The sequence below is a fragment of the Fulmarus glacialis genome, unplaced genomic scaffold (assembly GCF_000690835.1).
Source record: "Fulmarus glacialis isolate BGI_N327 unplaced genomic scaffold, ASM69083v1 scaffold38018, whole genome shotgun sequence".
Taxonomy (NCBI): Eukaryota; Metazoa; Chordata; class Aves; order Procellariiformes; family Procellariidae; genus Fulmarus; species Fulmarus glacialis.
The window spans coordinates 4,046-21,409 of record NW_009226977.1 but is presented as its reverse complement, the minus strand read 5'-3'; the positions used below and the strand labels follow the sequence as shown (position 1 = coordinate 21,409).

Here is a 17,364-nt window from a genome sequence, read left to right as displayed (position 1 = left end):
TCTTTCCCACCTTCCTGATTGCTCCTTCAGCAAGGTTTCCTGCTCCCCGCCTTCTGAAGAAGTTTAAAAAGGACCATGTCCTTGTTCCTCTTACCTCTCCTCTCCCTGCCTGCAGAACACTAGCAGCAAACAGATTATATACTGCCATTAGCAAATAACACCTCATAATCTTCTCTAGACCTTTCCTGTCCAAAGAAAAACCCTAGCCACATTTCCAGTGTCTCCTATAGATAACTAGCTATCAGTTCAACTCAGCATGGTGAAAGACAAAGTTCTCCCTATCTTTAACTTCTTTTTTTAAAAGATAGATATTCCCTGTTAGATATACATGCATTTGGTTCCTCCAGTTGCCTTCTTTTATTATGCTTTGCCAATTAATCTTCACTGTGACTCTACATTTTTCCTAAACTAACACCAGTATCTTTTCCTGTAAAAGCTTGTGTACAAAATACACCATTTTTGGCTTTGACATTTATTACAAACAGTTTGTAATATATCATAAAAATCAATCCATCTCAAATGAGCGCTACAGCTGGCTTCACAAAGGCTCACTCCCTTTTTGCAGTCTCGCAGAAATTCAGAGACCCTGAAGCTTGCTAAAAATACCAAACAAAAACAATATTTAGTTTAAAAAGCTACTTCACAGTAAATAACATATTATTCTATTTCTTGATTTATGAAAGACTTGATAATGTTTTAAACTATTTAAAGACCTAAAGCATCTCATGGTATGATATTTTCTACATTCAAGTAAAGGTTACATGGGTCGATGCATTAGAAATCCCCTTGGGAGGGTGGGGGGTATTATACACCCCCGTTTGAGAAAAACACGGTAACAACACATGAAACCGATTCAGATGAGGTAAGTTTGCACTTTTTCCCATTGGGTTCTACCATTATTATTTCAAACAAGCAGATTTTCTTCACAGTTGTAAGCCCTTTGATACTTTTTGATACTTTTTGGCATTGCAGCTGGCCTTTTTTCCAGTCGTTGGAAGACCACAGTTGGAATGAATAAGTACAGATTTAAAATACATGAAATCGAAGTATGAAAGTGGCTTCTGAGCTTGATGATGATCACAAAATGAACCAAGAATTGTTCCTAAGTGTAATTAACCTATGTAACATGCATCATCTCCAGAAATGAATATGTTTCCCAATGGGGTCTCAATTATTGAAAATCATATAGTACAGTCTATCTATCTTTCCTTCTACTTTTGGATCATGCTTCTCATTGTTATTTGACTGTAATTTCTAAATTTATTATTTTAGTTCTAGGCATTTGGATTTCTTGCACTGCCTAAGTATGAAGCACAAGTCTACGTTAAACTGCTAGAACATTAACTCTGTTTATACAATCGATTTTCTGTGTTCCTCCTGATAATTAGAAAGTCAGCAAATAAGAAGATACTTCCTTTTAAATGAGAAACTGAATATATTTACCTGTCTTCAACTGTCTTGTTGGAGGGGTAGAATACCTTGAATGAAAATCCACTTCTTGGAAATGAACCCTGTAAAATGTATATACCACACTTGTGTAAGTAAAATACTGTACAAATAGTACGAGACACACTTGGATATGACTGCACCCCCTTCTTATTTTGGTAAAGCATAAGGAAATCTTACAGGATTTATACAAAGACAGTCAGCGTTGGTGACAGTGAATGGGTCGTATTTATCTGCAATGATGAGCATATCTGGCAGAGGATATACCCTCAGGGAGTAGTCATAGGCCCAGTACACAGGGCTAACGTACAGCGGAAGTGGCGTCAGATGTCCTTGTGATAATATAGTCTTTACAAACTGCAAGATAAACATAAATAGTTAGTTTGGAGCCATTTTCTACAAGTCAAACTCTTTCCTGCAGGTGCTAATGTCCTGTTAATAAAGAAGCTTTGAACCTGGAAATGTTTGTGTATCTCACTCTCTCTGATTATTAGTGATTTCTAGAGTAAAGCAGCAACTGCCCTAAAACAGTCAGCTGCTTTTTTTTTTTCTTGCTGCATTGTGGTTCTTTTTAATACACAAATTTTTTCTGAAACTTATCAGCCAATATTTGAAGATCTCAAAACTATTTCATCAATCAGACTCTCCAACAAACTGCAGAATCTACTTACCTGTTACTCCAACCCAGGAAGTACCAACACTGCCATAACTTTCCATTTTGTCGGTTGTTTTTTTTTTCCTCAGGGCTTTCCTCGCAGTACCGGTTAACCACAAGACCCACGCTTAAACACAGTCTTTTCCCTGAACTGAGGAGATCATTTGATTCCCAAATGATTTCAATTCCTTTGGCTGTTCTGGGAGTTGCCCTGCTCCAGGCACCAGCTGCCCCCTTTCATTTGCTTTTTTATCTGGCAAATTCCAGCCAGGGTATTTTGGTTCCTGAAACTCTCTCCTCAAGCTCCTTGAAAGCTTTTATTATCTCTTAATCAATAATGTAGCTGCCATTAGGCTCCATTTTTCCCAAAGGGCCAAAATCACTACAGCAACTTGGTGAAAGGGTCTGCTGTCGAAAGAAAATGATGTACCAAGCATAGGCCCAGTTATTCAACTAATACTGTACGAGGCCTAAAGTCACTATTAATTCAGTCCAATTTCCCTCTCCCATTCATCTTTTTACACTGATGGCTGAATTAAAAGACTAATGACAGGCAGAAAAGGCAGAGAAAAACTGAAGTAGGCAAAAGCAACCCAATACTCTTTATCTGCAGAAAGTGTTGCAATACATTTTCTTCCCGATTCCTTCCTTTCCAAGCATGAGAAAGCCGTGTATGAGTACAGGGAAGTGATGGCTTGCAGCATACATGTATGCAAACGTGCACACCAACAACAAGGTGCATCAGTGTCCACAACGGCTTCCCTATGTTCACAGAGAAAGTGAGCACGGTCATGATGGAGCGAAGGAAGAAAGAGCTAAAAGAAGTTTCTGAGTCAAACAAACAAACAAAAAAACCCCTATAAAATAAATAGAAACAGACTCCATCCATCACTGCAATGAGCCAGTACTGCCCGGATCATTCTCATTCAATTATATCAGTAAGTCCCATCAACTCCCACTGTGCATTCATTAACCAGAATCGTAACTCAGAGTGCTGTGGCAACGTATCAAAAGCAGGATTAAGACTTCAAGTGAGAAGGCAGAAGAAGCAGATGACCTTTTGGAAAAGTGACATGCTGCTTTACTGCAAATGTCACTGGTTAATTGATCAAATCTTAAAAAAAGGTAATTTGTATTAAACTTTGCCTTTAGGAATCAATGTTTCTTGGTACGACATTCACTGCTGGTGCATGTACACCGAGAGTCAGCTGCTACACAGTTCTGTGTTCAAGGGCACCTGCAGTGGGACAGTCAGAATGACTGAATGCCATCAATCAGTATCATGGTTTCAGTTATTTTACTGTCAAGATGGAAATGAAGGTAATAATACTAAATGTATAGATCCTTCTTACAATCCCTCTTGGTTACTCTTGCAGCGTGTCATGAGAATGCAGATCAGAGTACCCTAAATGCAGACCTGCCTATTAAAAAAGAAGTCAAGGAGATCTTAGCAAGAAGTGCTGAACACAACTCACTCACATGGTTGGGAATATCCATGTTGCTGCTAGGGAAGCGGACGCAGTTTCTGCACATTTTGTTTACCAAATCTTCACGAAAGATAATTATTTCTTGGGTGCAATATTGAATCCTAAATGGAAAACATTAATGAAATTAAATAAATTGAGATGAAACTAAAAGATAGGGAGCTGCATTATAAAGTTGATCTCTCTCTAATACAGCAAAATGAAAAAGGACATTTCAATTAAAATAATACTTTCCCATCTTCCCTTCGTTCTCTCCAGATTCAGAAAAAACATGATGCTTTTGATACTTGCTATCAAACTTTTAGCACTAGTTCCTTTCATCACTAATTTATGTATTAATGTATTTAAAACTAGTTACAATTAATGCAAGTGAGAAATTCTAACAATTTGAAAAATTTAAGACAAATTTTTCCAAAATTTGTAATTTTTGAAAATTACATCTGCACATAAATTAGTCATTCAGTTAAAAAAAAAAAAAAAAAAAACACATGAAAAACAGCAGTAAGTTACATTGTTACCTGCAAGGATTTGTGGTGAAAACTGAAAATGGCACCAGTTGTCTGAATTCCTCAGTAATATTTTCAGCCAGCGGAGGTCTAAAATAAATAGCAACAGATGTACCGACCAAGACTCTTACCTTCTTTAACTATTTAAATCAAAATTCCAAATTTTGAAAAAGTGAAGCAAACTGACCTTGGTAAAATAGAACCAGGACCAGGGTCTTCAGGGCCAGGAACAAACACAAATCGACTACTGTAAAAAGTTCAACGTATCACTTTTATACAAAATGATCCTAGGAGTATCTAAACATTGGTTATATACTGCCATTACTCCACAGATGCATGCAAATAACCTATTCTGGGGCAGAGATGACAGCTCTCCCTGGCCTTATGAACCACATAAATCATAGCTAAGGCATAAGATACATATCCACGCCTCACTAAAGTGGAAGAAACTTTAAAAACTGTTCACCGTGCAAGGGGGACCAAGTGCGGGAAGGGAGACAGACGAGGTTGTGCAGCCTGGCTCAGGACTCAGTGGTAATGGACTCCAAGTTCTCATACAGGGACACCAGATAATCCAGCAACGGCACACCACGAAAGCCACACCGGGACACAGGATGGAGGATCAGTACAGAAGATACGCTTGCTTACATCTCACGCAGAGCTCAAGAGCTGCAGGCTGTAGCCTTTCCTGCTTTGGGGGGAACTAGCTCTACTTAGGGGCTACTGTTACGAATTTGAAGATCAGAAGCCGGAAAGGATAAGCCTGGCTGTCTCCCTATTTTACTTTCCTTTGTATATTCAAATCTCTGTAAAAGCGATTTAGTTCTCTCCAGGCCGGGAATGGAGCTCCCACAGAGCAGGGACACAAGAAGGGATAAATAAAAGATTCCTTTGCAGGATTGCGTTGCCTTGGTTAGTTCTCAAACTAACAGCCGTGGAGAACCATGTATGCAAGAATGGAAAAGAGAGAAATGAGATGCCTCCATGTAGGCAGCAGTCAGTGCTTCAGATTACGTTTTCCAGGGCTGCTAGAGAAAGCCTGTAGGCGCTCGTAGCAGAATCAAGACTTCAACATCAGTTTATAAAGCAGCACTGCTCAGGCAGAACCCTGCTGATTTCAAGGGAATTCCAGGGAAAAAAGGGCTCACCCAGATAGCACTTCTGGGGAATCATGGGCCATGTTTAATCCATGTGGAAAATGTTCCAGGGAGAGGCAGTTTCACCTTTGCTCACTCAACAGCAGCTTCCATGACCCAGCTGTTTTAGATAAAATCAAAACCTTACACCACTCCCAAAACAAACCTACAGGCCTGTTATAAGACCAGCTTGCTATCTGATCATAGCTGGCTCACAATAATGAGAAAACATGGTATCTGTTAGTTTCTTAAAGTAATTAAAGCAAAGGTTTCACAAAATAAACAAATTTCCCTTTGCATAGCACTTTGCTGTGTACCTTTCATGAATGCTGGGATATTCACATATAATGTCTGCAAGAGCCTTCAAAGAACCTAGAAAGAAGGGGGGGTAAAAAAAAAAAATAAAAATCTATGACACAACACCTGGTTAGACAATAAACACACATTATATGAATCACCCCTATACTTCAGTACATTAAAAAATGTGTCACTTAGAAAATAAGCGTTTCTTTTTCTGCTCTCTTATTTTAATTTAATGTACATGTCTGACTGTATACAAAGACTTTCCCACCTTTCAATGACTGAATTTGACTTTTTCCATATGGTGCAGATGAAAAATTTCCACAAAAGAAAAAGCAGGTTGGAGGTGCAGAGGAATAACCTGGGAAAACAGAGTATCTGTCAGTATGACATCTATTCACTTCAGTAGCTGTCATCATTCAGCCTCCAGTCCATTCCATGAAAGGCAGAAACCGAAACAGCACTTCAAGCTCTGCTGCTGTTGATACACCTGAACTATTTTCTTGACACAGGCTTTCGTTAGCTTAAAAAGGATGATGGCAATGTACAAATGTCACTTCAAGGGAGCCCTCTGCTATTTACAGGCCCAGTTCCAACAACATTGTTTGTGTGTATCCAACTAACTACTGACCCAGTCATATAATTACACAAAGTACATTATAATAAACAATACAATTTCTCTTTCCTTAAAGAGAAAAATAGCGAGTAGGTAGCAATGGATTACTATTAACCTCCATGCATCATTCCAGTTCAAGGGCTCTACCAACATTTAATTCGCTCTTTGGCATTATAAAGCAACAGAGCCTGGAACTGCCTGAGCATTTTAAGAATCTGATGAATCCTCACAATATCACTAATCACCCAGAAACACATGCTTTATAGCAAAGAGTGAAAAAAGAAACCCTATTCCCATCCCTAAAAGAAAAATAAAAACATCTGCTCAGGCATTCATCTCACGCTCCAGCTTACTCTCCATTTTCCTAACATGCAGTACCAAACTTGGATTTACTTCACTATTTTTCAATCCAGTTGGTAAATAGGACAGAATTGTTTATACCAGAGAAATGGCTTGTTAATGTTTTTTCCTTGCTATTCCACTCAGCTATTATTTTTAGCTTATAATTATGAAGCTTTATTACTTGCCTATTAAAAAAAAGTCTCAAAATAGTAAATGCAATGTATGCATCTTTGCCAGTTGAGTTCAGTACATTAACCTCACTGACCAAAGTCCCTTTATTACTTCAGCATATGCAATCTTAGGTCAAGTTCAGTTTGCTTCAAGGATCTTGCGAACTTTGATCAAGATAGCGAACTGGCTTCATAAATTCTGGATGAGCGTGGTAATTTGTGTCCCATTTTCTTTAAGTGAGTAGCCGTTTCCCACCCTTAATTTTATGTTGCTTACTTTTAAAGCAGCCACCCTCTCACACTTCCATTCTACCTAAGACAGACAGGACAAGCTGTTCCAAAACTGCTCTGGAATACAAAGAAGCAATTCACAGATCTCACAGATGCTTGCTATCCAAATGTTGTCAACATTACTAATGTAATGATGCGTGGAAGAAACAGTTCATATTTTAAGAGTAACTGACATATTTTTCATTGGTAGAACCAGAAAGCATTCAAGGGACTGCTGATCTCCAATGAAGTAAGAAGTTTTCTTTAAACTAAGCCTAGGAAGCACTTTCATGAGCAAGGGAAACATTCTTGTCACAGCACGTAAAATGGCTACTGTCCAAAACAATATTAGTACTAAGTGATTCACGAAATGGAAGTATCAGCTTGCAAAAATATAATACAATCCAATTTTTAAAACTGTTAGAGAAGGATCCAAAAGAAATATAATAGCAACCATGAAATGCAAATAGCTGTCACTAAAATTAGAGTGAGACTTCACTGGCTTGGGTTCAGTGGTATCCTACAAAAAAAATGCAACAGTTGGGCTTATTCTCACTTTCTCAAAATGGAAGTTCATCAAAAATACACAATACAGTAATAACAGGACTCTTGAAAATCGTTGCCTGACTTTTTCATTTAAAAGCATACTTTCGAAAAAAAGGCACACAAACCACTATTTCACAAAAGAGCACATTTAAATCACAGTTTGACAATAAAGTTGGCCTAAGACTTAGCAGATCCTAGAAAGAACAGTCTTGCTGTCAGCTGTACGCTGTCCAGCTTCCCCTGGGATGGATCATCCAGCTGGAATGCCCACGTGAGCGAACACATGTGAGCGAACATACGATGAAGAGTTCACAAAGCTAAACCAGCATAAAAGTAATTCTCCAACAAAGGCAATTAGCTTTCTGCTGGGGTATTCCCTGAATTAGCTCACCATGGGGTCAGACTTCCCAGCCCGTGCCACGGAGGGGACACAGCCGGGGACCAAGGACTAGCTAGCCATCAGACTGCCTTGCTGCACTTGTCAGCTCCACCCATCAATGCTGCTAAGGACTAAGGAAAATGGCAAAAATTCTCTAAAACAAGGCTGAGAGTCAAAGCAGTTCTCACCTACCCGAAAACATTGTGTGAAGCTTTTCCAGTACTTCTGCTTGGTCCAGCCATACATCAGAAAGAAATACAAACATGGCATCTTCATTTTCATCCTCCAGCTGCTTTAGTTTTGCAGAAGCCTTTACTGAAGCTGAAGAAGGCCCTCCAAAGAAGTTTACATTCCCATAGAAGGCTCTACATCATTAAAATATTCAAGTTAGTTCCGTTTTCTTCCCAAATAGTTAGTAGTTTTGATTATGACTCACTTAAGCCATTTTAATTATTGTTATTATGATAGGTAGCTCAGATGGTATCAATAATCATCTAGTACTTCATGGAGAAACCAAGGAAGAGAAATGGCAGTCACCTGGATATAAAGCAGGGGCACTGCCCTGCCATAATTTAACAGATCTTGTCAGGGTAATATTTATCCTTGGTTCTCTCCCCCATGCATTTCTTGAGCAACAAGGAATTTCTTATTCTCATGTAACAGTTATCTAGTTTAGCAATTGAGAAGGGCTTAGATCCCAACTGTTATTATATGCAGAACCCAACAGCCTTTGGAAGGGTTTTTCTGCTAACACTACAGGCTTTAGTACTGGTCCAAGTACTAAAGCAAGTCCCAGAATTGCTTCCTTAAAACTGTATTTATTTTGAAGCATTTGGGGAGGGGGAAGAATAGCATACTTTAATGTCACAGAAATAATAAAATAATAATGCGCTTACTTAGAAACCCGTAACAAAATATGGAGTGAGGCTGCTGAAAGTCAGTTTTTTACCTAGTGGTAGCAGAAGGCTCAGTAGGCGGAAATCCAAAAGCATTCACATGAAAAACTTCATCTTCATACCAACCTAAGAGATTTTTGAACAACAAAATAACCTTTAGTTTTTCTAACAACATCATGTCCTAGACATTAGTCAGACAGTTGGCAGCTGTGCTGCATAGTTAGTCCCAGTCTTCATCAATCCCTCTCTTGTGATCGCACCAGTCCCTGTGCTGTTTAGTGGTCAACCAGACCAGGGAACTATCTGGCTGAAAAACAGGCTGAGCAAGAAACCAAGTATTTTTTTACCCCAGACACTTCTTTGAATGGATTTGCTGCACAGCCACATAAACAACCTTCTCAACCCAAGTGAGTAAGAAAGTAGGGGAACAGGAATAATTTTTCCTGGCCCTGCCCCAGAAGACTCTCCATCAAACTGCACCCTTTCTCAAGAACTGTCCCACCTGTTAGAGGAACAGAAGTAATAGGGTGATACTTGTCTCCACTATCATTCTTGCTCTATTTAGTTTATTTTACAAATTTTAAACATAAAACACATTATTAGAAAATAGACTGGGATTATGTATATTGCACAGAGTAACATCCTACAAACAGAAATGACCATAAATTTGCTAAAACATGTCCAGGGCTTCAAAACTGCAAGCCCTCACATCATCTTAATGAGAAGACTCACCAAAGACTCTGATGGACCAAAGCTCTGCCAACAGAAAGCATCATTTTCAGATTGTTAAATCATACTGTTTGGTTATTCTAGTCTGTCTTCCTAATCTAGTCATATCTCCCTCAAGCATGTTGGAGCCAGGCTAACTAAGGCCAGTCCTCAAAGCTTCTACAGATGCTCACATCCCACCAACATCACTGAAAACCACAAATTTTGCAGAGCTCTGTTCTCTGCCTCCAGAGCCCACGAGGTAAGAGGAAAGGCTTATGGCCAAAAATCTCAGTCACAAACTCAGCTTATGGTCAAGCCTCATCAACACGAGACTTGTTTGTTCAGCCACATCTGGCAGACACGTAACTGCAGCAACAGCCATTAACAGAATAACGTATTACAAGTTAAGAAAAATAGTATGCTTTACCTTCTGCCAAAACAAAGCATGATTCAGTATATAAACCACTGTGGAACTGGTGCAGAAAGGTTAAGAAATATATTTTTCTTAGATCAGGACTCTTAAACTAGTTCTTTAGCCAAAGTTTGCTTTCCAGCTGGTGTAATACATGTGGACACTACAGAAAGTTCACAGGCTGCCTTAAGAGCTAGGCAATCACCTGGTAGCTGAGCAGGTAAGCTCATAAACAGCCCGCAAACAGGAACATGCTCTGCTTCCACTAGAAGCAATACTAACCTTGTCCTAACAGTCTCTGTGAAAGGGCACTGAGCTGCAGCAACCAATTAATTTGAAAAGAAGGAAAAAGACAGAGCTGCAATTCTCAATACGTAATTTTTAATGGTCAGTATTGATTTGTTATTCAATCTGAAATTCTCCAGATCTATAGGAAATTTCTTCAACTCTTACATCACAGAAAAAGGATATTGCTTTACTAAGGTCTAGCTGGACGACTCCTGTAGGGTCTTCTAGGAAAAATTTCCCCTAAAAAACAAGATTTATTAATAAAGCCAAACATACCCAAACACATAAATGCTTCAATCAGAAGCATCTATCAGTCAGCATTTAGAAATAATTTAGCCGGTTTTAATATTGTAAGCTTAGAACACAGTGGCAGAAGTGAAAACAATGTAGTTTACAGCAAGTGTATCTTAGCACCTTCCCTTTGAGCTGCTGCAGTTTGGATTGCTGGTGCACCCTCCCCTACAATCACAGTCCAATGCAATGGCAAGTCCAAACAGTCATTGGAAGCTCCAGCATTTCAAGAAGGGGCATGCCTAGAAAACGTAACTGGTTCTGGTTGCTGACATAAAGCATTACAAAATTCTGTAGTGAGAAGAGAAAGACATTTTCCCTCGCACACTAGCATCAACTGCTTGTGGAAAAGTCTCTTCTTAGGGAATGGATCTTGCACCACTGACATTGATGTGAGTTCTGCCACTGACTTCTATGACAAGATAAAGTGGTGAGATATTTAAGCCTTCTCATTTTCATATATATTTTAACACCAAATGAATGGTGACCTAGATACTCCACAATAAAAAGCAACCTACCTCCTTGAGCTGAGTTATCATCCCAAGCACAATCACTTCTCCCACTTTAGCTGTATTGCCCAATAGAGTTTCTATTGTTTTAAGCTGTAACCAAAGGCAAAAAATCAAATAAAAATTAAATAAAACTCTCCATATATCTATTCTTAAGCAACCAAGACAAAGCACCACAGAGCACACGTGTTTACATAAATACACAAATGAGCTACAAGAGAATTCAGGCTCATTACAAAAATCAGGGACACATTTCTGAATGTCAAATGTAGCACAGTTTAGGAAAAGATTTCCAATAATGGCTGCTAGCATAAAGAACTGCTTAGCAAGTAAATATTTATTGTGATTATTTTGCTTACAAGTGGATTAAAACTGAAAAGAACAAGTGGCAATTTCTGCTCTTGCCTAAAGACTGTCAATTGTAGCAATTGGATCTTCAGCACGATCCAATCTGAACCACAGGGCCAGCCTGCGCCCATACAGTAACACCAATTACTTTAATCGAAGAACCTTAGATGGATGATACAGAACACTCCAGAGTAATGCGGTGACATCACATAGCATGCTGTCTGTGGTTTCCGGACAAACTTATTTTGGCCTGTCAAGCTGCAGTTAAGAGAGACAATCCTCCTACAACACCAGCATAAGCAATGCATTTGCCACTGCTGACAGGGAGGATAGGAAGCAGTCAAGGGAGAAAGATGCCTATAAAGCCTGGACGGAGATGCAGGCTCGACTCAGCTAAGGTCAGCTGCTTTTTTCTACATGATGGAATGCTCTGAACACGGAGAAACAGGAAAGTCGAGCGAAGCAAAAGCTGTTATTTGGTACCCAGTGATACACACACACATATGACCTTAGTCAATTGTGGGTTTGTGAATTTAGTGCTTATGAAAGAAAGAAGCAGGGAAAATATCCCCAAGCAGAGGGAAGCAAAGTGTAAAAAGCTGAACAGCTAATGCCCTTCCACCTCAGGAAGCCACGTCTCTCTTGCATTTCATAGCTGCTTTTGAGTGGCTTGGTCATCATGCTGATCTGAGCCAAGTAACTGCATTTTTGACACAAAAGCTAAACATAATTGAAAATAACTCATTTCCGTTGATTACCCATATTGGATGTGAAACTAAAATGTCACTGAAGAACTATTACTGCATTAAAGTGTAACACAAGTACAGTTCCCTTTGCAAGAAAAAAAACAGATTTTTTACCTGGAATTTGCTCCTACTGTCATCAGGATGAGCAACGACTGCTGAAGGAGTAAACAATTCATGTCTATGAGTCCTCTGCAGAAACCAAAATTGAAGTAAGCCCATTTAAAAAACAAATGAACACTGTCAAAAAGCCAGTTCATTACAACCACTATACAAAATACTTTTTAAAGTACTCTATTTTATCCAACAACATTTAATTTGTTGAGCATAATCAGTTCTTTTGACAAGAATTTGCTTCTAAGAAATGGATGATCAATAATACCGGACAATAAAACTAAGCCCAAAAAGTAACAGCAAGGCATCTGTAACGCTTTTAAAAGAAGTTATTTCTGACTACCTGGAAGGAAGGGGTGAGAGAGCAAGGGAAGGTAAACTGTATTAAATGTTAACTATGTGGAAAAGAGCAGGTTCTCTTTTCAGGGTAAGGCCTATTAAAAATAAGCTTCTTTTTTTTTTTTTTAAATAACTGGAGCAAGCTACAGTAACAGATAAGCCGCAGAGAGCATGAAGAAAACACATGAAATTTTCACTTCTTTCACTGTTGTTCATGCAGTCTGAAAGCCTCGCCTTGGAACAAACCCATCGCTACCAGCCCATGTAACACACACAGTAACTCCTATCAGCAGCCCTCACCCACATAGTGACCTGAACCTTCACTTTTCTGGAGGTCGGAAAGGAGTACATACGACAACCAAACACAAATCCTGTACAACACAGAGTCTGTGTGAAACCATCAGGCAAAGAGGTGCAATAGCACAACACAGTCTCTAAGAAAAGGAGGCTTCAGGATATGCCCTATGGACACCTCCTGCTGCTGTTTTGCATGAGTGTGCCAATTCCAGCAGGTTTCACTAATCCTGATCACTGTTTCTATGAGCTAAAGCTTCTTCAGTTAATGGTTAACTGTCAGGGCAGAGGTTCCCAAATTGCAGTACACATACCCCTAGTGGCAGCAAATCCCCTGGTAGATAGAGTTGTTGCTGCTCTGGGGTATCTGACTGTGCATGCAACTACCACAAGGTCCAAAGGACGAGCAGCTCACACAGGCAGCTGGGTGCCTCCCTGCTGCGCACAGGGCAGCACAGACAAAAAGCTGTGACGCTGTCTGCCTGCGTCCAGGCACTTCGCTCACACTTCAAGCCAGGGCTGCACACGGGCAGTTAGGTCTGCGTAGTACCTGCCAGCACCGAGTGAGATCTGTGCTGTGGATCAGCCCACTGCAGTTAGTGCAGACACCTGAAAAACAACTGCCAAGTCGTCTGATCAGCAACTCACTCCCCATCCCATCACTGCTCCCACGGGGCTGCACGACAGAGGCAGGGGAGAGCGCAGCACGGAGTAAGCAGGCGGGTGACATGGGGCTGGATCCCAACTTACCGGGTGAGTGGAAGAAAGGAAAGAACAGAGTTGTGACCCTGTTCTGAGGGATAATCAGACAGCGAGTGCTGAGGGACTTCCTCTTTCTGGCTGTGTGCAGAGCCTGGTCCAGAGCCACTACCTACAGCTGCTGTCAGTACCTAGAGCTACTGTCACGGTGGTGCAGAGCAAGTCATGTTGGGGAATCCTGTTCTGAAGTTGCTCACAACAAACACAAGATGCGTGTGCCACCAAGAGACGACAAGGGGTGGCTGGCTTTCACTGGGCATTTTGAAAACTGGAAAATGAATAAATTAACTAAGCCAGAAGTGAAATTTCAATGCTTCAAGGAGAGCCTAAACGAGAGCTTCCCAGAGCTTCAGGTTTGTGTTATCTCAACAAGCACTACATACAATGACATGCTAATCAAACATAGCACAGAGCCAGACTACAGGAGGGAAAAGAGCAAGACACACATAAAAATATATAATCCCCTCTTACGACATGATGCTAAAATGCAGAAACACATGAATCTATCATGTTGTATGGTGACAGTTGAGAAGACTGCTAAACCTTAGTACAGATCCTGTTCTTATTCAAATTTTATTTAAACTGTACCTCACAAAATCACCTCAACGCAAAGCACTGTTGTACACATAAGAATACAAAAAACAGCGTTTTGTTTGTGTATTTTGTTAAACAAAGCAAAACTTTTTCTGACCTGTTGTAAGATGGAGTAGCGTTCACGAAATAACTCTGCTTTATCTCTGGCAGTTCCAAATAAATTTGGTACAGGGAAGTTGGTCATTGACAGACTGCAAGAAGTTTAACACAATCAAGATTAAAAAGGTACATTCCACACACAAAAATGACTCATTGATCTAAAAGTTGTGAGAGGCTGCAAAAGCTGTAACACTACTGCATAATTTATTTACTCAATGACGAAGATTTCTGCTAGGGATCCTGTGTTTCTGCATTTTGAAGGCTACATCCATTTAATTTCCCTCTAATTCACAGGCCTTGAGATTTATCTTTCTACCTTAATGGCACTCTGCAGAAATCAGTTTTTAAAAAAGCAGTTATGTCTTTTAAGTGACCACGAACAAGAGTATTTTATTTGTCTTGGTTAGCAGATTGTCTTCATGGAGTTCTCTGCTTCCGACAGCCTGGAAAGCTAGAAAGCGTCACTGGAATTAAACTTCTACTGCAAACACAGATTGCTCTTGCTGGACTGGTGGAATCATGGACCTAGGCTAGAATATGAATTGCGTATTACATGAAGGTCGCTGCAACCCCTCATAATGAACACCACTATCCGTTCCTCAGCTAACACCACTTCAACCTCTTTAAAAGCACGGCCTCTTTTTGGCTCAGCAGTCTGGGCTGCTTGCTGTTAAAGGTAAATTCTTTAGCTAGCAAAATATTTACAACCAATTCCTCCAATTACTTCTTCCTTTCTCCAACCTCCAGAATCACCAGTTACTCCTAATTTTTCTTTTTTAGCTTTTGTATCTCTGCTTAGAAATCCCCCAGGGCTTCAGGGCATTACAAGCTACAGTCTAAGAAATAAATACACGCAACAGACAGAACAAATTTATTGAAAAAAAAAATTAAACAGCCAAATGTGAAAAAAAAAAAAAACAAACTACATTTAGTGATGTATGTCCTTAGCCTTACTGTCTCTTTTATTCATTAGATGGCATAAACATGGTTGAATATTTTACTATCTGATAAACACCAAAGTTTCAGAGCCAGTAACATCACAGGCAGCACACAATACACAGTAGACACAGGTCCCCACTTCAGTTTCATCCTACTGGACCAGGAAAAACCCAATGGTACATTTATTTATGAGCCAGCATTTATCATAGAGTCTGACTAGCTCTTTAGAAACTAAGAAACAAAATTGTCTCACTTACTCACTCAGGCTTGAGATGAGCAGACCCAAGAGGGAAAGATCAGAAAACAGACTTTTAACCACATAGAAATAGAGGCTTTTTTCTTAAAACAAGAAGTGGTTGAAGCTTAAAATATGCAAGACTTACGGTAGAAACTTCTTTCTTTCTGAATTATAAATATAACGTGGAATATCAAAGGCTCCAATAATGTTGAAAACATTTTCTCTGAAATAAGAATACATTTCCATTATCTCAAGTGGACGAAACAAGCAGTAACAAAACATGTTGAATAAAATTGCATTTGTTTTGCTCACGATCACCCTGCGCTATCACCACTTCTCCCGCATCACTCTACCTATTAGATACCACTGCATCTTCTAATTCAAAAAAGGAAAATCTTCAGAAGTTCATTTAGAAATGAGAGAGGGATACATCTCCTTCCCTTACCGTTCTCTGCTATCTTTTTCGACAACAGAACAGTCTTGGCATGGTTAGTGTGAATAGGTTTAAACAATGGACACGCACAACTCTTCAGACTATTAATCGAGTTGATACATCCCATTATATTTACTGGTTCAGCTCTCTCCTCTGATGCCTCTCATTTCCCTCTTACTGTAAGTGGATCAAATCATCAGAGTAGGTAAAACTATCCCATGAACCTTCACTACGACTTACAAGCACAGGACAACCATCATTGCCTATCGGACACCGATGTCTTAGGCTTCAGAGTGCATTTCTTACAAAAATTTGCCTTCAAGCTTTCTGCAACATAATTCAAGAGAGTTGTACAGGCTGGGCCTGTGATCTGTAGAGCTTTTCCATTCAGGACTCTGTACTGAGAATCTATGCATACAGATTTCTCTTCACTTCTGGAGCAAAAAATACATTAAGTATATAAAGCGACACAAAGAAAAGTCACACTCAAACCATCTGCATCATAAATGTTCCAATGACAAGGAGAAAAGTATAAACCAAATTTGCTTCATAATGAGAAACTGTGGGATCACAGTATCTAATTGACATGCCTAGCAAACCATTTATTTTCATGCTTTGCATTACGATGACAACACACAACGTAAACACTAAAGGAAACACATTCATCACAATCACAAATAAAGTTCCCAGAAACTCAAGTAACTGCTCTCTGCCTTGTTATCAGAGAGTAAAAATCAATCACAGTTTTCAAAAAACATACAAAAAAGCAGAAACAACCACCATGGATAAAAACTTTTCCAAGTGCTTTCAGAAAAGAAGTATCTTATGAAAGGCACAAAAATAATCTTAGATAATTTTGAACTAGAGAAAAGGAAATAAAGAAATGGGCAGAAGTGAGAAGTTCTCTCTGCATTGTAACTATTGGTTTATTTTATCGGTTAATATTCAACCTGTATCACATGTAAAACATAACCATAGCATTTTAATTCCAGAATGTCAGCATTATATTTAGAATCCCCTGGAGGCCTATCCATGAGAACAAATTTTCTAAGAAGGAACATTACTAACCTTCAAAGACAGTACCAAGAAGACAAAAGCACACAGCAATTACTGCATGTGTAGCACTGCAGAAAATGCCTGACATTTATTTCCCAAGAAGAAATATGGGGATGCATACCAACTCCTGTAAACCTCAAATAAAAAAAATAATGTCACCGTACACAGTTTCATCTGATGCCTGGCTACATTCTTGGACGGCTGCTTCCACTGTGGATTGTTCAATCATATTAGATGACACTGAAAAGAAGATTTCAAAGGATTAAAACCGCAGCCTATGGAAAGCAGTAAGTAAGAAAGTAAGCAGGTCTCAGATACTTTACAAAAAATGGTTCAGTCTTCTCAGAGGAATATATTAAACAAATATATACACAAAAGCATATTTTCAGTAAGCTAATGACACGCGCTGTTTTCGCTTTACAAATGGATCACTTAATATTCTTACCAGAAG

The 17,364-nt window shown here is 39.3% G+C and overlaps 1 protein-coding gene across 1 annotated transcript; it reads right to left on the bottom strand.

Moving 5' to 3' along the window:
- Nucleotides 1–428: 428 nt before the first annotated feature.
- POLE2 (polymerase (DNA directed), epsilon 2, accessory subunit) lies at nucleotides 429–17,142 on the bottom strand. Its single transcript, XM_009582985.1, has 17 exons — nucleotides 17,078–17,142; nucleotides 15,570–15,647; nucleotides 14,246–14,339; nucleotides 12,166–12,240; nucleotides 10,967–11,050; nucleotides 10,341–10,397; nucleotides 9,885–9,933; nucleotides 8,800–8,872; nucleotides 8,043–8,215; nucleotides 5,799–5,888; nucleotides 5,545–5,599; nucleotides 4,279–4,335; nucleotides 4,104–4,181; nucleotides 3,581–3,689; nucleotides 1,627–1,803; nucleotides 1,444–1,511; nucleotides 429–596 (listed from the first exon to the last, which is right to left on the bottom strand). Exons 1-17 carry the CDS (start codon nucleotides 17,140–17,142, stop codon nucleotides 578–580), a joined length of 1,401 nt encoding a protein of 466 aa, XP_009581280.1. The 3' UTR covers nucleotides 429–577.
- Nucleotides 17,143–17,364: the final 222 nt, after the last annotated feature.